This window comes from Atractosteus spatula, chromosome 13 (genome assembly GCF_055471065.1).
Source record: "Atractosteus spatula isolate fAtrSpa1 chromosome 13, fAtrSpa1.hap1, whole genome shotgun sequence".
In the NCBI taxonomy this organism is placed as follows: Eukaryota; Metazoa; Chordata; class Actinopteri; order Semionotiformes; family Lepisosteidae; genus Atractosteus; species Atractosteus spatula.
Window position 1 is genome coordinate 1,519,827 of NC_142718.1, and position 21,933 is coordinate 1,541,759.

General features: G+C 59.8%; 1 protein-coding gene across 2 annotated transcripts; it reads right to left on the reverse strand.

Moving 5' to 3' along the window:
* Window positions 1-122: 122 nt before the first annotated feature.
* On the reverse strand, window positions 123-21,145 carry tnrc6ba (trinucleotide repeat containing adaptor 6Ba). Of its 2 annotated transcripts, XM_088930806.1 has the most exons (22): window positions 20,659-21,145; window positions 18,022-18,109; window positions 17,859-17,880; window positions 17,095-17,502; window positions 12,705-15,854; window positions 12,239-12,397; window positions 11,947-12,131; window positions 11,588-11,662; window positions 10,802-11,002; window positions 10,128-10,250; window positions 9,639-9,773; window positions 9,151-9,285; window positions 8,792-8,917; window positions 8,349-8,529; window positions 7,076-7,246; window positions 6,770-6,946; window positions 6,186-6,329; window positions 5,629-5,721; window positions 5,256-5,468; window positions 4,437-4,507; window positions 3,722-3,861; window positions 123-2,945 (listed from the first exon to the last, which is right to left on the reverse strand). In XM_088930806.1, the coding sequence occupies exons 2-22, from the start codon at window positions 18,076-18,078 to the stop codon at window positions 2,339-2,341; spliced, it is 6,573 nt and encodes a 2,190-aa protein (XP_088786932.1). In that variant the 5' UTR covers window positions 18,079-18,109; window positions 20,659-21,145; the 3' UTR covers window positions 123-2,338. The 2 variants fall into 2 exon arrangements, with proteins under 2 accessions (XP_088786932.1, XP_088786933.1); XM_088930807.1 differs by lacking the exon at window positions 10,128-10,250.
* Window positions 21,146-21,933: the final 788 nt, after the last annotated feature.

Genomic DNA, 21,933 nt, shown 5'->3' on the forward strand with positions numbered 1-21,933 from the left:
AAGAGCAGGGCCCAGCAGGCAGGAAGGATGGTGAAGTACAACAGCAGTGAAACGGTCAGGACAGGAGGAGGAGGAGGATGACGAAGAGCAGGAGAAGGGAGGTCACTGAACGGACTCTCGGGTGGAAACAAGCTGTTGTTTATTGAAGGTCTGGGGGCAGCTGGGGGGAGCCTCACCGCCCCACCCCACACAGCGTCAGACTGTGACAGCATTAGGTGAGAGGAGAGAGGTGAGAGGAGGAAGAGGAAGGAGAGGGGAGGAGGAAGAGGAAGGAGATCAAACAGCTTTCACACCTGACAGGTTTCACACTGGAGACTGTCGGCGAGGGAAAACAACAGTGTATTTCAGAACGATATTTCAGTCGACAGCATTTATAGCACCTGCCCCTGCCCGAAGAACCGGAACCAGCACAGTAAGTCCAGAGCTCTCCCGCACGCAGGAGCATAAAACACATTGCGAACGCCAGAAAGCTGCCCGGCCCTGCAGGCACTGGTCCCAAGCTTCCTTGCATCAGCTTTCACAACACTGGCTGGGCAGCTTGTTCCACACTCCCACCACCCTTGGCGCAAAGGCGCGCCTCCAGTTCCCGGTGTCGGATCGTAGCCCCCCCCCTCCCTGCTCTCCCGCCAGCAGCCTCCTGCTCCGGCTCTCCGCCCTGCTTCGTGCGAGCAGCCCGAGGTCTGCTGGTCTGTCTGGGCCCCGGCCTCCTCCTCCTCCCCCGTCCCGCCTCGGACCGCCGCCGGGCTCCACACGCGCCCCAGGGAGAGCCCAGGCAGCAGGCACACCTTCCGGCCCGTTCCAGTCCGGGACTTTGATGCCACCCGGTGTTTCGTTACAGAGCTGAATTCATTGGAAGAGCAAACAAAGGAGCCGAATGCACAGAGCCCCAGCTGGGGTAGTGGGACCAGCGCTGCAGGAGGCACTGGGAGGCCTCAGACCAGTCCGGCCAGGGGTCCGAGAGAGGCGAGGGCGGGAGTGCGGCCGTGCCGGGGGCCCCGGGTTCGAGAGAGGGAGTGAAGACGGAGAACTCTCCCTGAGAGGGAGGGGGACGTTTAGGAAACGGAGAAGCGACCCCGAGAGTCAGAGAGACGGGGGAAAAGCGCAGGGATCAGGCAGGAAGCCGGGCTGGGAACGCGGACTCCCGATGCACAGCGGGGGCGATCCAGTTCGGGTTTTCCCAGCTGCAGGCTCTTTGGGCAGACTGCTCCACGAAGAAGCTCCCGGAAAAAAAACACAGAACAACCCCTTGCCCATCAGAAAAACACTTGATTTTTAAAATATCCAGGTTTATAACATTCCGCTGTTCACAGGCAGCGCACGCAGGAGCCCGCAGCTGGTGAACTCCAGACCGGATCTCAGGGGGAGGGGGGGAGGGGGACTCCCCGCTCCTGGAAGGAAGGGTGCCGCAGCCCAGAGGGACCCCACAAAAGGAAAGACCAAGCTTGTGAGAGAAACAGGCAATACTTTCAACCTTTATTGTTTTTTAAATTATTTCTTTTTTTCTTTGTAAAAACTGAAAACAGCAAGGAACAGGAGTGTTAAAGCCCTGTCTTTAACTCAAAACGTAATGGAAAAAAAACAGAAATAAAAGTGATTTTCGGGGGGAGGTGGTGTGGGGGTGGGGGGGAGCTGACTTGGATGGAGGGGCTTGGCGTCTCTCTGCCTGAACGCTCGGTACTGGTCGGCCTTCGCTCCCAGTCTTATTGCGGTTCGGACAGGGCCAATGAGAGGCTGCTGAGAGCCGCAGTGTGACAGTGGGGGGGCGTGAGAGTGACACAGGGGTCGAGGGTCAAGGGTCACACAAGTGCCATCGCTCCAGACTGCGGGGGGTGGGGGTGGGGTTGGGGGACGCCGCAAGAAGAAAACAAAATCAAAATGAGGTCAGCGTTTTTCCGGAGAGATTTAAAAAAAAAAAATGCTGCCCTTTTCGGGGTTCCGGGTTCGTTTTTCTCCCCCGAAATTAAAAAAATAAAAAAAACAAACGGAGGAAAATCCAACACAATAGAACCCAGCCTGTCTGTCGGAGGGGCTCTGAGAGAGCAGTGTCTCTTCAGGAGGAGCGTGCAGGGGGCTCCGTGACCTGGCCGCAGGCCGCTGGGACGTGTGTGTGTGTGTGTGTGTGTGTGTCAGTCACGAATGCAGGTTACATTTTCCGTGTGTGTGTGTCACGAATGCAGGTTGCAGGTCGCATGTTCCGTGTGTGTGTGTGTGTGTGTGTGTCACGAATGCAGGTCGCATGTTCCGTGTGTGCGAGTCCAGCCATCTCTCTCCCCCCCAGTCCACGCGTCTCCATGTCCCGTTTTCCTGTCGGTTATCCTGGGAAAAGTCTCTCTTCCGGTCAGATGGAGTCGGCGCCCCCTCCCAGCAGGTCCCCGGGCAGCAGGGGCGCGGGGCTGTCCATCTGGTGCCTGTCGTCCAGGGGGCTGGCACCCCAGAGACTGGTGGGATATCCCGGGGTGACGCCACCCCACAGCCCCTGCCTCTGGGGGTCCCCGTTGCCCCCGTTGCCCCCTACTGTGCCCCCGTTGCCTCCCGCGCCGTTGCTGCTCCACTGTGCGAAAATACTGAGCCCGGGTCCTTGGGCCGCCGAGGCGTCCGGGGAGCTGCCTGTCCCGTCCAAGCCCTGCCAGCCACCCACCGAGCTCGAGGGCCCTCCTCTGCCTTCTCCGTTGTTGCCCCCGGCCGTTAGGGGGGAGCCCCCCCCGCCTGCGGCCGCCCCTCCTGCTCCTCCTCCTCCTCCTCGGTCGCGCTCTCCCCCCGGCGTGCCGCCGCCCGTCCCTGCCGTGCCCTGGCCTCCCGCGCCGGCCCCTCCCCCTCCCGTCACCACGACGCCGCCGCCGCCGCCGGCCCCGCCTCCCCCGCCCGCCTGGGAATGTGCAAAATAGCGGCTGACTTCCTCCTCGCTCACGAACTCCGCCAGGATCGTGGTGTTGCCCAGCACGCACCTGGAACAGAGGAGCAGGGAGGGGGAGAAGAGGGAGATCAGGGCGGGTTCGGGAACGAACGGGAACGGTAAATGACGAACATTTCTGCGCGCTGGGTGTGTGGGTCGGGAGCTGAGTGGTCAGGAACGAAGGCCCACCGGGCCCGACTGGACCACCGCCAGACCAGACCGAGGAGAGCTGCTGGTCTGCGCCCCTCCAGAGCCAGGCTGGGGACCCCGTGTCTGTGAGTAGCTTGTGGCGACCCAGCGTGTCCGGGTCTGCAGCGTGAACACGCGGTGTGAGAGGACAGAGAGGGCGTTTCCAGCTCCTATACATGTACGTTGCTCCAGCAATGGGTGTGTGGTACTCAGGTGAATACGAGTGCCCAGCGTGTGACCTGCTGTTGCTGTGTGACCTTCAGGATGTGCAGTTGGACCTGCCATGTGACCAACAGGTCCTGAGGCTGTCCTGCAGTGTGACTGGAAGGACCTCCAGTGTAAGTGTCCTACAGGATGTGACGAGTGTCCTACAGTGTGTCCTACAGGATGTGCAGAGTGTCCTGCAGTGCGATCTGCAGAGTGTCCTACAGTGTGTCCTACAGGATGTGCAGCATGTCCTACAGTGCGATCTGCAGTGTCCTACAGGATCTGCAGCGTGTCTTACAGTGTGTCCGCAGTGCGATCTGCAGGATGTGCAGAGTGTCCTACGGTGTGTCCTACAGGATCTGCAATGTGTCCTACAGGACGTGCAGCGTGTCTTGCAGTGCGATCTGCAGTTCGATCTGCAGAGGGACCTACATGTGCAGTGCACTCTGGGCCTTGGCTGCTTCCTGGCGGGAGCTGTAGCGAATCAGAGCGCTGCCCTGGTTCAGGCTGAGGTGAAAGGTCAACAGCGGGCCGTGCTGCATACAGATGGTGCGCAGAGTCGATCCGTCAATCTGAGAGGGGGGTACAGTTCGGATAAAGTCACAGAAGCAAAGAGATAAACCAAACAAAATATTCAAATTAAAAACACAATCCACATATAATCCAGAAATTTCATTTTTGGGATTCTTGGCATGAAGCCTGGCTTAGCGACTGGGATCCGAGCCGGTCGGGTTACAAGGAGAATAACGTCGCTGAATGCTGTGCAGGAGATTTATATAATGGAAAAGATCACCCTCTCTCTTAGGTTACAGGCAGAGAGGTTTAGCAAATACTGACAAGCCTGCATTAAATGTGTGACCCCACTGAGACCTGCTGTCTTTCTGTGAAAGAACATGAAGGTATCTTTTCCTGTCGTTGGATGATTAGCGGCTTGTGGTGTTTTTACCGATTAGATTTCCATATGTAACCTCCCACCTGTGCTGGCACAGTGTAAATACTTCATTTTTATTAAAAACAGAACTGTAACACGAAAGCAGAAAGCATCGTCATCGTGTCTAGGCTGTACCTGTCGATCCTCTCATGGTTAAACACACAGTTCTAAGATAGCGGGGCCGTTCTCTCCCTCGCTCGCTCTCGAACCCCGTACCTGCGGAGTGAGGTTGCTCAGCACCAGCCAGCAGCTGCTCCTTGCCGCCCCGCCGTCGCTCCACGCCGAGCCTGCGACACAGACACACGTGAGAACCCCCCGGCACCCTTCTTAAACGGTCAACACCGCGGGCGGGGGCTCCCCCCAGGAGTGGAGGGGAGGGGTACAGCCGTGAGCTCCACCGCGTGAAGCAGCAGCCAGTCGAGAGGAAAGTCTCGAGCGCCGCAGCCCAGAGTTTTTAAAGTGAGCCCGACTCTCGGCAGCGCCGCGCTGCAGCAGAGCACTACTTCATTCATCCACAGAACCCGAGCCCAGCGCGCGCGTTCGAAGGCTCTGAAGAATCTGGCTCCACCACACCCCCCCGAACCCCTGCATGCTTACACCGAGGCTGGTCCTGTCCTCGCCGTTCCCGGGACTAACTCCCGGACCCCCGGAGACCGAGCCTATTCTGCCGCCGCTCCACTGGGAACGCGGGACCCCCTTCCTCCGACTCTCGGAGAGGCTCATTCTTCGACTCTTTTTTTTTTAAAGTCTAAACTTAAAACTCACGCTTTTACCACACCGGTCTCATGTTATTCCCAAATTGACCCAAGAATGTACAGCACTTTTTATCATATTTGTTTTTTCTTCTTTTTCTGCATGTATAGCATCCTTGGGTTTGGAAAGGCGTTTTGTAAATACAAGTTATTATGCTGGACTCAACAGCACCTTTTTAGGTCTAAGCTCCATTGTTCTTTCAAATACGGTCTTGATAATCCTACGGTACTGAACAGAATGGCTTACGTACCACGACTGAGGTGTGTCTTAAAATGAACCTACCTGCCCCGTATCTAGTGTCTTGGCCACCGCCCCCTCCCCAGCCCCTGGCCAATCGTGGGCCTCCTCCAGCCCAGGGGGAGGGGGAGGGCTGCTTCTGATTGGTGAGCCCCGGTGGGGGGCGTGGCACCTGGGAGGAGTTGCGATTGGTCTTCCAGAGCTTGTTGTGTCCAATGGGCTCGGGAGGCCAGCTGGGTTTATACTCAGTGTACTTTGCTGGGAGGGCATGACAGAAGGACAAGGAGAGAGAGACTGTGATAGTCTGTTAGATAAAAAAACAAGAGGCCAGTACTCAAAGGCTGCACAGTGCACGTCCAGCCACACCTGTACAGCACAGAACAGACAAGAGACGGACACTGGGCCCAGCAGCCTGTACCTGAGTTGTGTGCGTTGCTGTGGGGGCTGTCAGAGGCACTGTAGGGCCAGGCACCGGGTGAAGGCAGCAAGGTGTCGAGGGAAGGGTTAGACCCTAGGAGTGAGAGAGCGCGAGACAGTCACTGCCTCAGTGTCCACCCACCCGCAAAGTGTACCAGCACTGTCTCTCCAGTGTCTGGGGTGCTGTGTACACCTATGTCTCCCCCAGTGACCGAGGCCGCTGTGTACCCCTATGTCGTCCCCAGTGTCCGGGTGTGCTGTGTACCCCTATGTCTCCCCCAGTGACCGAGGGTGCTGTGTACCCCTATGTCGTCCCCAGTGTCCGGGTGTGCTGTGTACCCCTATGTCTCCCCCAGTGACCGAGGGTGCTGTGCACCCCTATGTCGTCCCCAGTGTTCGGGTGTGCTGTGTACCCCTATGTCTCCCCCAGTGACCGAGGGTGCTGTGCACCCCTACGTCATCCCCAGTGTTCGGGGGCGCTGTGCACCCTATGTCGTCCCCAGTGTTCGGGGCGCTGTGCACCCCTATGTTGTCGCCAGGATTCGGGGCGCTGTGTACCTGTGTTGTCTCTCAGCAGCTGGTGCTCAGTGTCAGCGAGAGTTGAGGACCCCGAGGTTCCCAGCACGCTGCCCGGGGTCACGTAGGGGTCAGACTCGGGGTCAGCGCTCTGCATCCCCTTCCAGGGAACACCGGGCTGGAACTCTGCGGGGACACCAGCGGGGACACCAGGTAAAGCCCTCGCCCGCGCCTGGCCGGGGCACCCCCAGCCCCGCCGCCGCCCTCATGAACGACCCCGACAGCGGGGCCGAGCCGGGCGCGGCGCCGTCCCACGGACTCGGGGGTCCGCGCAGAGGACCAGACGGCCAACTTTAAACAGGCGCACAGCCCGGGGAGTCACAAGGCGCGGGCGAGCGAGGGCACGCAGACCAGGAGCGACCGCTCGGGGGAGGGCCTGATCTCGGGGGGGCCTGTCCGTTCCGCAACGGACCTCCTCTCCCACCTGCGCTGCACTGCGGCTGCCCGCGCCCCAGCACCGAGGGCGATCAGCCCAGGAGAGCACAGAGGCCCTGAGGGAACGTACCCGCCCCCCTCCACACACCATCCGCGCCGGCGGACACGACGGGCGGGGGCGCGGCCGTTACCTGGGGGCCAGCTGGAGGTGCCGATCTTGCTGCCCAGCTTGCTGCCCGGGGTGCGGTGTGGCAGCCAGCTGTCCGCCCCGCTGGCAGGGGGCGCCCCCAGCGCCTCGGCGCCCCCCAGCATGTCGTACTGGGAGTAGGGGGAGCCGCCTCGCAGCTTCACCGGGCCGCCGATGGGGCCTGTGAGGGAGACAGAGGCGGTCGGTATCCCAGGCCAAGAACACACCCCGAAACGGACACAGGCGGGCGGGCTGCACCCCTCGGGGGCGGGTGGGCGGACGCTGGCCTCGGGGGCTCCCGCGCGCGTACCGTTCTTGGCCATCGCCACGTCCGGCGGGGAGGCGGCCGGAGACAGGCCCTCCATCATGGAGGTCCACTGCTTGAAGCGGGACTGCTGCCCCACCCCCTCCTTCACCCCGCCGGGACCCCCCACCATGGACCCCAGGTCCAGGCCAGACAGGTTCACCCCTGAGCCAAACCCTGAGAGAGAGGAGAGAGGGGTTCATACAGACACACTGACTGGACACTCCAGTACATGAACACTGCACTGAGAGAGAGAGGGGTCATACAGACACACTGACTGGACACTCCAGTACATGAACACTGCACTGAGAGAGAGAGGGGTTCATACAGACACACTGACTGGACACTCCAGTACATTAACACTGCACTGAGAGAGAGAGGGGTTCATACAGACACACTGACTGGACACTCCAGTACATTAACACTGCACTGAGAGAGAGAGGGGTTCATACAGACACACTGACTGGACACTCCAGTACATTAACACTGCACTGAGAGAGAGAGGGGTCATACAGACACACTGACTGGACACTCCAGTACATTAACACTGCACTGAGAGAGAGAGGGGTTCATACAGACACACTGACTGGACACTCCAGTACATTAACACTGCACTGAGAGAGAGAGGGGTTAATACAGACACACTGACTGGACACTCCAGTACATGAACACTGCACTGAGAGAGAGAGGGGTTAATACACACACACTGACTGGACACTCCAGTACATGAACACTGCACTGAGAGAGAGAGGGGTTCATACAGACACACTGACTGGACACTCCAGTACATGAACACTGCACTGAGAGAGAGAGGGGTTAATACACACACTGACTGGACACTCCAGTACATTAACACTGCACTGAGAGAGAGAGGGGTTCATACAGACACACTGACTGGACACTCCAGTACATGAACACTGCACTGAGAGAGAGAGGGGTTAATACACACACACTGACTGGACACTCCAGTACATGAACACTGCACTGAGAGAGAGAGGGGGGTTAATACACACACACTGACTGGACACTCCAGTACGTTAACACTGCACTGAGAGAGAGAGGGGTTCATACACACACACTGACTGGACACTCCAGTACGTTAACACTGCACTGAGAGAGAGAGGGGTTCATACAGACACACTGACTGGACACTCCAGTACATGAACACTGCACTGAGAGAGAGAGGGGTTCATACAGACACACTGACTGGACACTGCACACAAGGAGAGAAGGCTATTAATAACATGGACACAGTCCAGCCCACTGCAGACAGACTCACCGGTGTACCCTCCCTGCGTTTTGGGGTGCAGGTCTGCCAGGGAGGCGCCTAGGCTGGGGTGGGGTAGAGGATCAGCAAGGTGGGGTTTGGGGGTGCCCCCCAGATGAGAGGGAGACAGCTTGGAGCCCCCACCTCCCTGCTGCTGCCTCTGCTGCTGGAGCACAGCCATCATCCGGGCCAGCTGGTGGAGAGAGGGAGGGAGGGGTCAGGGCAGGACTGACAGAGACGCACCGCAGAGCCCCCCGAGAACTGGACAACAGACCAGCTCGGGGGGCTCAGCGGCCTGCCTCTTGGGGTTAAACCCCAATTTCCAGAATGCTTGCTGCCCCGATGCACACAGATCACTCTCCTGAGCAGCCATCTCAACACCCGCTGTAGTGTTCGAGTCTGCGGGAGGGCCAGCTCTAGGAGGAAGAGACGGGTCGAGAGAGAGCGGTACTGACCTGCTGGGGATCAGGCTGCTGCCGGAGGTTCTGAGGGAATTTCCTCTGGTTCTGCAGGAGCTGCTGCTGTTGCTGCTGCTGCTGCTGCTGTTGCTGCTGCTGCTGCTGTAACAGGAGCTGACAGGCCTGGGTGCAAGACGGGAGAGACAGGGGTTGGGCCGACCAGGAGGAGTTCAACAGATTACCAAAACAAAGAACGTAGCTCATAATTAAACATTAATTAGTTAATTAGTCGTTAATTAGTGCACATTAGCACAGCACAGAGGCAAAGAGGACTGGGACCTGGGGGCTTTATAGACACTAGATACAGTGGTATATTAATACAGTGCTGAGAAAGAAAGTCAGAAAGACGTCGTTACCAGGTGGAACTGCTGGATCTGCGGCAATTGGCTGAGCATGGCCAGGTGCTGAGGGGAGAGTTGGGGTCCCACCCCGAACATCCCCCCACCCAGGCTGCCACTGGGGGGCATCTGCTTCAGCACTGAGCCCGGCACCTGCACACAGAGGACACATGGGGGGCGTTACACGCTACACGCCTGTTACACATGCATAGCCGACCACATTACTCCCGTCCTGGCTTCCTTGCACTGGCTACCTGTTAAATTCCAAGACTGACTGCAAAACCAGTATTGATCCAGTGTCAAATCAAGACTGCGCCCTGTGAGTGAAGCAGGGGTTACAGGGGCCTGTAAAATATTTTTGTATTTTTAGTGTTTAGAATGTATGGAAATGCTTACAAAACTCGTATTATGACTCAGATTATACAAAGACGCAAACACCAGATGCCCCGAGTCTCAGGAAACGTCACAAATATAAAAGCCAAAGATTAACTCTGCACACGACGCACCTGAGGCGGCAGGAACTGATGAGGCACTTGCGCTCGTATCCCTGGGGACGGGTTTATGGGCGGCACCCCGGCCTGGTGGACGCCTCGAGACTGCGCCATCCCACCGCTGCCACCAAACACGCCGTGACTGCCCGTCTGACAACAGAAAGGCACAGACAGACAGAGAGGGGAACGTGAACACAAAGAGACTGGCAGAGCCCACGTTACGGTACACTAAACTGCGCAGGCAGAGGGCAAATAAGGAGAAAGCCTTAGTAAGTGGAGGGTGGGCCTGGGTTTCACAGAGAACATGAGAGACATCGAGAGGGAAGGCGTCAGAACTGTTTGGAGAAATGAGGCTGAGAGGGGATGGAGAAAAAACGGGAGAAAGTAACAGGGAAAATTAAATGGAATCAGGGCTACTACTTACATCAGGACAGAGAGGGGCAGAAAACAGAGAGGGAGAGGAAGAGGTTGGAAAAAAAAGGCGAGAAAAGGCGATAGTCTTACTTGTCTAGGGGGGGCAGGGTGGTTGTAGTGAGGGGCAGGGCCTGGCGCCCCCGAGTGGGGGAGCTTGAAACCAGTGGGTGGGGAAAATGGAGAGCAAGGCCCCTCCTCCCCAAGGCACCCATCCTGATTGGAGAAAGGCAAGGTCAGCTGCTCGCAGAGGCAGCCAATCGGGTCGGACGGGGAACAGTTAAAGGTTAGCCGAGCCAGATCACCCGAGTGAGAGAGAGAGAGAGATGGAGGCAGAAGAGACACAAGGGAGGAAGGGAGAAGGATACAGGGAAAGACAAGAGTTAAAGTGCGTGAGAGACAGAGAGAGAGAGAAGCACAACGAGACAGACAAATTACTTGTAGTCAGCCGAAGATTTAGTCCAGGTTACGATCAGGATACTGAGGCCGCCAATTCTGACGTCTAAAGAGACCAAGCGCGTCGCGACCCCACATTTAATCGCGGCGCAGCCGACGGAACAATCACATGGGGTTTGGAAAGGGCTCACACGTCTCTCGTAGCAGAATGGACCGGATTTCGGGTACGACAAGATCCTGGCTCACGTTCACGAAGCGGAGCGTGGTTCTGACCCACCCCTCTGGAGGGAGTGAGGTGCCTGTTGGGCCAGCAGCTCCATTACCAGGCTTGGGGGGGTGGGGGGTGGCGTTTTGTGGGGGGGGGTACCCACCTTGTCGTAGTAAGGCCCGGCCTCGCCAGACCCCACCTCTTTGGAAGCGGGCGATCGGAAGACTCCTCCCCTGCCCCCTTTCCGCAGCTCCCCGTTGAAGTCGCTCAGGCTCATCCCGCGCTCCTTCACCTCCGGCTTCTTCTCCGGGGCGGGCGGGCCGGGCGCCAGGTCCACGGGCCTCCCGCCGGCGCCGTCGTCGCCCTGGGGGGGGGGGGACAGACGCGCGGTTACTCAGGGAGGGACGACGGGGCCGCTGTCACCCCCCAGCCCCAGCCCGGGGCGAGGAACAAACCGGGAATTACGGGTCTAAACTCGACATCACCGTGGCACGTCAACATCGGAGCCGACACCCACGGCGCGCGGCGCGGAGCAACACAGTCAAGAGGCTCTGCTTCTGCGCCTTTTGTGCTTCTAATCTACTCTTACACAACTACGCTCGTAAGACACAATGAGCATTTAAAATGAGCCAAGTAGTTTAATCTAGTCGGCGTTTATTCATTAGGGCGCCCCAACAGTCAGCCTTCATCGCCGAGCCAGAGGAAAGGGGGCAGAGCAGGAGGAAAGTGTTGAGCTAACACTCATGATCCGACGTTTCGGAAGCATTTCACTCTCACCCGCGTGCCACTGATCGGTTTCAATATTCACCACCCCGCCCGCACAAAACACCAGCAGCCGCAGCGATGCCGTCGCGTTCGGCCCAGCCCGCGCTCCGCCGGCGCGGGGCTCGGCAGACCCCGCCTCAGCCCCTGCGGGTACAGCCCGGCCGACTCCAGGCCCGTCCCTTACCAGCAGGCCCATGTTGGAGAACTGTCTGGAGATGGGGTTCATCCAGGAGTCGCCCGCGCCGGCCTTCACAGAACCCTGCGCACACAAGACAGGCGGGTCAGCACCGCCGAGAAACAGCTGGCGTCTCCCCAAGGAAGACACATACACACACACACGCACTGACACACACCACAGAATCGTCCGCCCACAGGCAAGCACACACACACACACTGACACACACCACAGAATCGTCCGCCCACAGGCAAGCACACACACACGCACTAACACACACACACGCACTGACACACACACACGCACTGACACACACCACAGAATCGTCCGCCCACAGGCACACACGGCGCCCCCTGCTGGCCGCGCACCTTGCTGCCACTCTTCTTGCCCGCGGCGCCCTGCCCCCAGCCGCCGGAGTTGTAGGAGGAGCCGCTGCCCTGCGAGCCGGCGCTGTTCCACACGCCGCCCTCCTCCTCTTCCTCCCAGCTGGAGTGGCGGGAGGCGCTGACCGACCCCTCGCCTTCGCCCCAGCCTTCTTGCATAGACTTCGGTCCTGCGGGCACAGGGGGGCAAAGGTCACGCAAAGCCGGTCGCGCCTCGCGAGACGCCACCTGAGCAGGAACCTGCGGGGTCGGGGGTCGGGGGTCACACGGCTCTCACCAGGTTTCACAGAGCTGGGAGAGGGGTTCCCCCAGCCAGGCGCGGCCTTCCCAGAATCCTCGGCGTCGCCCCAGCCGGAAGCGGCGTCGGTCGGCTTCCCCCAGGCCGCCGTCCCGTTGTCCACCGCGGGGCCGGAGGGGCCGGAGCTGCCCCCCCAGACTGCGCAGGAGAGAGGGAAGAGAGAGCACAACGGTCAGAGCCGGGTCCCCAGAGTCGGGCCGGCCCACCCCCTCTTCTCCAGGGGGGGGGGAGGCCTGGGCTCGCCTCTCGGAGGGGTGTCGGAAAGTAGATGAGATTCGGGAGCGCTGCTTCAACTCGCGCCCCCCCGCTCACGACACACAACGCAACCCCACAGACACACAAACACACGGAGGGCCGCACAACTCAACACAACTCCTCATATAAGGAGTCCGCTCTGCAAAATTTACACTCTTCCTGAACCCCAGTACCCAGATTTGATACTTACCAAGCCCGGGTCCTTTCCCGGGGAGGCTGGGGGCTCCAGGGCCCGGGTTCGAGTCCCTGGGCCCAGAGGGAACAGGCTGGTGGCCTTGCCTGCCTTGGTGCTGCTGCTGTTGTGGGTGGGCAGCCTGCTGCTGCTGCTGCTGCTGCTGCTGGCGTTGCTGCTGCGGCTGCGGCTGCTGCTGCTGCTGGGCCTGCACTGGCGGCGTCTGGCCAGAGGGGGCGCTGTTCTTGTCCCAGAGGTTGACAGCCTTGTAGTTGTAGTGACTCGGGTCGCCCCAGGCCGAGGTCCCGTCATCGATCTCCAGCTTGCGGCTGATGGACTGGGGGGAGGGCTCCTCCCAGCCGCTGGGCTCGATCCCGTCTCCCGGTCCGCTGGCCACCTGAGGAATGGGGCCAGAGGTCCAGCCGGTGCTTTGGTTCTGGTTCTGGAGCCCGGCGCCCGGGGGAGGCGCTCCAGTTCGGCCCCAGCCCCCCTGCGCGGAGCCCGGCTCCAGGGTGGGCTGCTGCTGCTGCTGCTGTCCCGGGGTCTTCAGGGCGGCTGCCTGGCTGTTTGGTATCTGGTTGGGTTTCCCCCAGCCTTGGTGCGGCTTGCCTCCGGGGTCCCCCGTCGCCCCCCCCCAGCCCCTCCTCGTGGGGCCCCCCTCGTCCCAGCTGCCCCAGGCCCCACCTTCCGAGCCTTTCCCTTCGTCCCATCCTCCTCCTCCTCCTCCTCCTCCTGTTTTGGTGTCGCGGTCGCCCCAGTCGTTGCCCCCTCTCTGGCCCCAGCCCCCATCCCTGATCCCCACTTCCTTCCAGCCGCCCCCCGTTCCCACCCCCTTCTCCTCCTGGCCGCTGCCCCCCCAGCCACCCCCGATCCCTCCTCCACCAGGGGTGCCCTGCTGCTCGAAATCTCCCCAGCTGCCCCCCCCTCCCCGGCCTCGCTCTCTCCAGTCCTGCCCATCGCTGCCCCACCCCTGAACCGGGGGCTCCCCTGGCCCCGCCCCTGCGCCCCAGCCCCCAGAATTCTTCCCCTGGCCGCCGGCCACCATGCCCTGGTTACCGTTGCCGGGGGCGCCGCCTCCCACCGCTGCGTGAGCGTGCCCGTGCGCGGAGGAAGACGCGGCGGCGCTGGCGGGCGCCGGCGGGTTGGCGCCGCCCGGCTGGAGGGCCGGAGCCTGCCGCTGGAGAGAGGCTCCGCCCGCCGGCTGGGCAGCGGGCACCCCGTGACCCCCGCCAACGCTGCCGCCGCCGCCCTCCCAGCCCTCCACCCCCCGGGTCTCCCTCGCCGCGCCGTCGCCGCCGGTGTTGGCGGGGGTCACGGCGGGGCGGGGCGGCGCCGCGTCAGTAGTCATCGAGCCAGCAGCGGTGAAGGGGGACGAGGGGGCGGCGGCGGGGGCGGGGGCGGCGGACGCTCCAGGCCCGGGGGCGGCGGCGGCGCCGCCCCCCTCCACGTCCCAGGCCACGTTCTGCCGGATCTGGGTCTGGCCCCAGCCGGAGTTGGACAGCACCCGCGGGTCCAGGTCGGTCCTGCTGAGCAGGTTCTGTAAGGCCACTTCGGGGGTGCTGAGCGGGCCGGCCCGGTGGTGGTGGCCGTGGCCGTGGTGAGAGTGGTGCTGATTGTGGCCCCCCCCGCCAGCCCTGGAGCGGCCCCCGCTGCCCGAGGAGGAGGAGGACGACGGCAGAGAGCCCTGCGCCCCCCCTCCGCCCCTCCCTGTACTGCCCTGGCCCCCACCCGCGCCCCTAGCGGAGCCCCACTCCCCCCCGGCCCCCAGCTCCCCCCCCTTCTGATTGTCCCAAGCTCTTGTCATAGTAGTGGTGGGCGAAGCGACAGCCGGCTGATTACCGCTGCCCCCTCCCCCTCCGGAATTGCCCCACTCCCCCACAGAAAGCTCCTCCCCTCCTCCCGGCGCCCCCCACGCTCCCTGAGATACCCCGGGGGCCTTACTGTTGCCCCCACCGCCCGAACCCCAAGCCCTGCCCCCTCCCGCTCCCTCTTTCCCTTCCTGGCTGCTGCCGCCGCTGTAACCCCAGGGGGCTGTGGCGTCTCCCGCTGCCCCCGCGCCTCCCCCGTTGCCCCCCGCCCCTCCTCCCCTCCCCTCCCAAGCGTCAGTCCTCGCGGCCGCCGGCTTGGGGTGCGAGGGGAAAGGCGGGGCTCTCCAGGAAGAGGACGCAGAGGAAGCGGTCGACGAGGAGGAGGAGGAGGAGGCGGAGAGGGAGGGATCTCCTTCTCCAGCCCTGCCGCCCCCTCCGCAGTCCACCTCCTCTCCCGAGGCCCCGTTCCCATTCCCTGCTTTTTTTGGTCCTGCCCCTTGTCCGTGCTCCTTCCCCGCGGCCCAGTCCTCTTTGTGGCGATCCCTGCCTTGCATTTGGTGAAGTTGGTGCTGATGGCCGGCCGGGTTCCCAGAAGCCGAGGGCGTGGGCGGGTGGAGGGAGGGACCGGGGGAGGTGGCGATGGCGGCGGCGGCGCTGGAGGTGGAAGAAGGAGACGGGACAGAGGAGGGGGCCCCAGGCACGCCACCGCCGCCCTCCGCGGCGCCCCCTTCGTCCTGCACCAGCGCGGGCCAGGCTGAGGGGTTGGCGTTGGGGTTGAAGTTGGCACTGCCGCCGGCCGCCGCCACCACCGCGCTCTTCCAGTCTCCGGGAATCCCACCGCCGCCACCGAGGGACCCCTCCGGATTCCCGGGGAAGGGAGGGGGCTTGGATTTGGAGGGCGCCACCCCCGCGGCCGGGGAGCCCCAGGCGCCCCCCCCGCCGGGCTGCATACATTCGTTGGGCGGGCAGGAACTCGCCGCCTTCCCCGCCCCTCCTCCGGCCTGCGAGGGCGGCTGCAGGCTCCTGTCGCTCCACGAGGCACTGTTCGGATTTCCGCCGTTACCGCCGCCGCCGCCGGGCTTCTCGGACGGGGGCGCCCCTGCTGACCCCCCGTCTCCACCGCCGCCGCCGCTCCCCCCTCCGGCCGCGATGCTCGGCCACTCCTCCATGTTCGAGCCGTCCACTATCACCTTCTCCCAGCCCTGAGACGGGGGCTGGCTGCCTGAGCTCGCCCCCCACGTGGAAATTGCATAATTTGAAGAAGAAGAAGAAGAAGCAGCAGCAGCAGCGATTGATGATGAGGAGGAGGAGGAGGAGGAGGATGAGGAAGTAGCCGGTCCAGCTGATCCTGCACCGGAATCTGAGCAGAGAGAGGGAAGAGGAGAAACTTGAGAATGACCGCAGGGTTTTATGATACAATAATATAAAGGACTTCGCAGTTACAAATTTCCGACAACTTCCCTTCGATTCCTACAGCCCCTTTCTTCCCAAAGGATCCCAAAGCACGCTGTGCTCGGGAGGGGACCCACCTCAACCCCCATCAGGGCGACGCATGGTGGATATTGCACTGCACACAGATCAGGGGGAGGAGGAGACAATTCAATGGGTGAAACAGTTCTTACTGGACCGCCCAGAGTGGAATCCAGCCAGGACACAGGGGTCCCATACTCCGAGAGACAGCAACTGCATCTCTACGGACCAATCAGGCTTAACATCTCATCACAGAGGACAGCAGAGGGACTTTGTCCAGTAGACTGGAACACAGGTCTGAGAACTGTCGTCAGGAGTAACACCTCCTGGTCCACCAACATCACTTTAGGCAGCAACCTGGTTGGGAGGTCTCCCATCCCAGTACTGGCTCGGTAGCTCCAGAGGTCTGACCAGAGAGGGTGGCGTGTAAGAATAAGGGTTCTTTAATTTCTGCGTCACACCGGGGGAAAAACTTTCATGAACACGTGCCGGTCTTGATCCGACACTTTCTCTGTAAAAACGGCAAACCATCCACATAGGTCCACAGACCACCAACAGCGGCTGTTTTAGGCAAACACACACACACACCTCCCCCTCCCCCCCCCGTTTGGTAGCGGCCCAAGCAGAGCCAATGGGTCGCATTCAAGAGGAAGCAGACTGTTCCATTTTCTGCAGGGGAAGGTGGGGGAGGTGACTGGCTGCCTAACACTATTTATGTAGTGAATGCAAAGCCCCAGAGATAGGTGACAGCTTCTGGTCCAGCTGTGTTTTTGGGGGCGTCTGGTCCTGCGCTGGGTTTGTGGACTGGCCCCGGCCTCTAGGAGGTGCTACAGTCTCCGCCGCATCCATCCCACAGGAACAAGGAGGGCTTGCTCTCCATCCCCATCTACAGAGGCTGGCGAGACGCGGACGGGGACCAGCGACCGGTGCTAAAGGGGTTCAGAGTGGACCACTCTTTTCTCGGGGGGTGAAACCCTGCTTGAGCCCAGATGAAATCTGCCCTGAAGTCTTGTTGGATGGGGTGGGGGCTTTTCTACAGGGGCTGCCCAACGCCAACAGCTGCCACACACACACACACACACACACACACACACACACACGTCCTCAACGGCGCCCTCCGGCTCACTCACCCGCAGGGCTGGCCGCCGCGCCCGCGGCGTTAGGGGCGTCCCCCGGGCCCTGCGAGGCGGGCGGTGTCTGCCCTTGCCCGGCCGCGCCCCCGTTGCCCCCCCCTCCCCCACCCAGCAGCATGCAGGACAGGGGGGGCTGCCCCCTCTTCAGTAGCACTTTGTGGTCCTGCTGGCAGCGGAAGCGGGGGGGCACCTCCCGGGGCATGTAGCGCTGGGACTGGGCGCTGGGGGGCTGTCCGTTGGGCACCGCCGCCCGCTTGGCATTGTTCCCTCCCTGGGGGGGGGCGGCTGCGGCCGAGGAGGAGGAGGAGGAGGAGGAGGAAGAGGAGGGAGAGGGGCCAGGGCTGGGGGCAACAGAGCTGGGGGCGGCCGGAGACTGCGCAGATAGGGACTTGGTCAACTCTGGCACTGGGTGGGCAGAGAGAGAGAGAGAGAGAGAGAGAGAGAGAGAGAGAGAGAGAGAGAGGGATTAGCACTGACTGGACACTCCAGTACATGAACACTGCACTGAGAGAGAGAGGGGGGTTCATACAGACACACTGACTGGACACTCCAGTACATTAACACTGCACTGAGAGAGAGAGGGGTTCATACAGACACACTGACTGGACACTCCAGTACATGAACACTGCACTGAGAGAGAGAGGGGTTAATACACACACACTGACTGGACACTCCAGTACATTAACACTGCACTGAGAGAGAAAGAGAGGGAGGAAGAAAGTCTGACAGTGAGGAAGAGTGAGAAACAGAGATCCACTCACCTTTGTTTTTTTGCTCTGCAACCTGAAAGAAAAGAAGAGAGTCAGTGAACAGGGTCGAGTGACACCCAGGCTTCACACGCGAGGGCGGCGACTGCACAGGCACAGGCGAGCCAACACAGACGAAAGACACGGGCCGGCCGGTGGCCCCACACACGTCCGCTACCTTCTGGGCAGCGTCCCTTTTCCTTTTGTCTTCCTTCTTCCTTTTCTTGTCTTCCATGAACTGCTGTTCCCTTTCCTGATGCTCCTCTCTGAGGCCGACGGGAGGGGGGGGAAGAGAGAGAGACAGACGCCATGAGAACCGCGGTTTCCCCCAGTGCGTCCTCCGTCTCGAACCCTCAGCCCGCCCCCCCCAAAACAGAACAAAGCAAAACGATTCCTCTCGCCCCCCCTCCCTCTGGATCGCCAGCGCACGACTCCAGTGGGCTCGGTTTCTCTCAGGGTCACGGGGGGGCTCCCCCTGCGTGGGAACGGAGCCAAGCGATCAGCGTCTCCGCGGGCGGGCCTCAGCGGCGGGACGCCGGGCCAGACCGGGCCAGACCGCCCGTGCTGACCGCAGTCGGGTGGTCACTCTGAGGAGCTTCTGGTTCCGGCTATAAGTTGCCCGGGGCTGACCAACTGGACCTTGGGGAGCAGCTGGTCCCCTGGACAGCAGACAGCGCGGACCAGGGCCACAGTGGCCCCGACAGAAGCGACAGCGTGCAGGGGAGCACAGACGACAGCGCCTGGACCGCGAGCATCCAGCTCACGTCCCGCCAAACAGCCCTCTGACCCCCGACCTCCGACCTCCAGGGCTGCCAGGCACATCGGCACCAGCAGCCACCCAGCTCCGGACACGCCTGTTCACACGGACACCACCTGGTCGCCAGCGGCCCTCCCCTTCCGCCACCGACGTGGAGAAGGCCACAGCCCGCTCCTTAATTAGTAAACTGCCAATTAGCGGGCTCCGTCGAGCAATCGAGCAGCTGGCCCTACCAGGGAACCGCAGCGGAAGGGAACCGCAGCTGCGTCTTTCCCACAGCGCTTGAGAACCGCTTTCGGAGCTCAGAGAGCCGTCGGCAAAGCCGGCTCATTATCTCCGGCAGGAGGCCGGTCGACGGGCCGTGTCTCCGCTGTCACAGAGCCGCCCAAGTCCCAGGAAGAGCCACGGAAAACCCAGAGCCGGAACCGCTCCTCCAGGCCGAGCGGCAGGAAGTGAGCGGGGGGGGGGGAGGAAGACAATGACGGTGACGCAGGGCTCTGCTGCCCATCGCTGAAGCACCCAGGCCTGTGCATCAGTGATGTGATTCCCCCCTCCCCCCCAGTTTACAGACCTCTACCCAGCGGGCTGCACTGACGTCTCACATCCCTTTATTGGCCAGATACAATTTCTTGCATTAGGAATTTGTCTTTTCGCAGACCCCAGCTTGCTCTCCATGAGACACACAGACAGGGAGAGAAGCTGGGGGTCAGAGCGCAGGGTCAGCCATTTATATGGCGCCCCTGGAGCAGCTGGGGTAAAGGGCCTTGCTCAGGGGCCCAACGGAGTAGGATTCCTCTGCCGGCTGCGGGATTTGAACCGGCAACCTTGATCAGCGGCCAGAGTTTAAAACAGACACGAAGAAAGCGTTTTTCAGGCACCCAGAAAGGTAAATAGGTACACAAATAGGTACACAATAGGACAGAAACATCGAGCTCACAGCCAGTTGATGCCGACAGCTTTGCTAATTTACTCATTTTTTTGTCTCCCCCCCTTTCCAAATCCTCGCAGAGTGGTCCCCGGCCAGCGGGTTTCGCGTAACCCCTCAAGCCCCCAGCGCAGCCCGGCGACAGCGGTTTGACAGGTCGGTCCGTCCGCCGCAGACGGCGCACTGGCGCTGACGTTATGCGGGCAATTTGATACTGGCCAGAAAATATTCAAACGCCATTGATTGAAAAACACCAGGAAACAAGACCTAAGATACCGCAGGTGTTTCGTTATTAGCTCCCAAAGCCTCAGGTATCCACTGCGTTCAGCGGCTGAGGCAGAGCCCCACTGAAATCACCCCGAGCCCGGAGCTGTCAAAACACCCAACAGCCAACTTGCGGCACAATTAACGCCTTTTACACCCCGATATCTCGATTATTTTTAGCGACAGACGTACATAGTCCCCAGCGGTAATGTCACCCCTACCCAGGCGGCTGTTGCTGATCGTTTTGACTTGTCGCCCGTGATATAAATGCTAAGAAATTAAAACCACCCGGCCCGCACCAAAACAAGGCCTCGCCGAGGCCTCGGGCTCGAGTACATATGCGCAGGCCGGGGCCTTCACTGACAGCCGCGGGAGCCAGGAAAGTCCGGGCAACCGCGACCTCAACCCCGACTTATCAAAACCTGCCGGATTGGCGGTTGGTCTAGACCACTTACACGTTTGCTTTGAAATTAAACCACAAGAAGCCGTCTCATAGGCTGCGTTTTAAAATATCAAAAATAGAGTACGATTAAAAAAAACCCCAGCAAAATCTATCCGAAAGGGATTAAGTAGGCGCTACAGTGACTGAGGCAGAAACGCTGTAAGCTTTCCTACGCCACTTACAGTGCTAAAATGTAACATAAACGTGGTAAATATTAAAATACAATAAGTTATATGCACAATGTTAATAATAACAAAAAGGCACGTATTTTCTCCAGCTCCAACGAAAATAAAACTCATTACCGATCCAAGCGGACGGCAGCACAAACTCCGTTTTTTTTCTAATTACCAGCAAATTAAACTCCACGAATTAAACACCAAAAAGCGCTTCGGTGGGAAAAAAATGAAAATTTTAAAACCACACTTACCTCAGGAATTACATATGAAATAAAGTGCTTCAGTGCGGAATACTAGCTGTTTGAGGCAACACATTAAATCGACTACTATAACCCTCCCACACACACACACACACAACAAGCAATCAGGAAATTATAACAAATAAAAAAAATGAAGAAAAAAAACGTCTGTCGATGAGCGTAATTGCAATTCGCTGGGTTTTTGTCGTCTGTAAACTGAACTGCAGAATCTCCTCGGTGTGTTGTGAGCGCTATGAAGTCAGTGTTGACGGTCGGCCATTTTACTCCTCAGTGTGTGTGTGTGTCTCTCTGACGGGAGGGAGAAATTTTTTCTCTTCGCTCCCGACCTTCAAGCTGAGAAATCTCATGTGATTACAGACGGATTGCCCGTCAGAATCCAGCATCCCTTCGTGCCGCTATAAGGAGGCGAGAACGACCTTAATTTTTTTTTAAAAAACTGTTTTTTTACGACCTAAGCAAATTACACAAATCAACTGACTGCGTCCTTTCTGGCCACTGAAAAAAACATTCTGTATCAAATTGCTGGTGCTTCCGTGGTTGTTATGAATGAGGCTGCTGAAACTCACACTTCTGTTGCGACTGGGAATGATTTAATTCATACTTAGAGCCTCGATCGCGGCTCCCGAACACCCGAAACGATAAAAAAAAATGAAATCCGAAATTCAAATTCAGATGGTGGTGTGTATCGGCAAGAATTAACATACTGCACTATCTCGCCTGACTTTATTTCAGTAGTTAAAAAAATTAAAAAGGGGCCGAAAGTAGCCTATGATGATAACATATACAGAGCTCTTTAAAAAAGTACATTCTGCGATAGGTAACCAGACACACAGTGCTCATTCTGCACCAGTAATCCCACCTGGGAGACACACAGTGGTCATTCTACACCAGTAATCCCACCTGGGAGACACACGGTGCTCATTCTGCACCAGTAACCCCACCTGGGAGACACACAGTGGTCATTCTACACCAGTAATCCCACCTGGGAGACACACAGCGGCCATTCTACACCAGTAATCCCACCTGGGAGACACACGGTGCTCATTCTGCACCAGTAACCCCACCTGGGAGACACACAGTGATCATTCTGCACCAGGGGATCAAGAGAAGGGGAGAGAAACTGTTCCACCAGGTGAATTAAGAGGGAATTCCAGTGAGCCCAGTTTAGTCAGGACACTAGAGTTAACAGCCCCACTTGTAACTACCGTGCCCTGGGATCACTAATGGCCAAGCAGTCAGGAGCTCAGTGTCCCTGGACACCCCGTG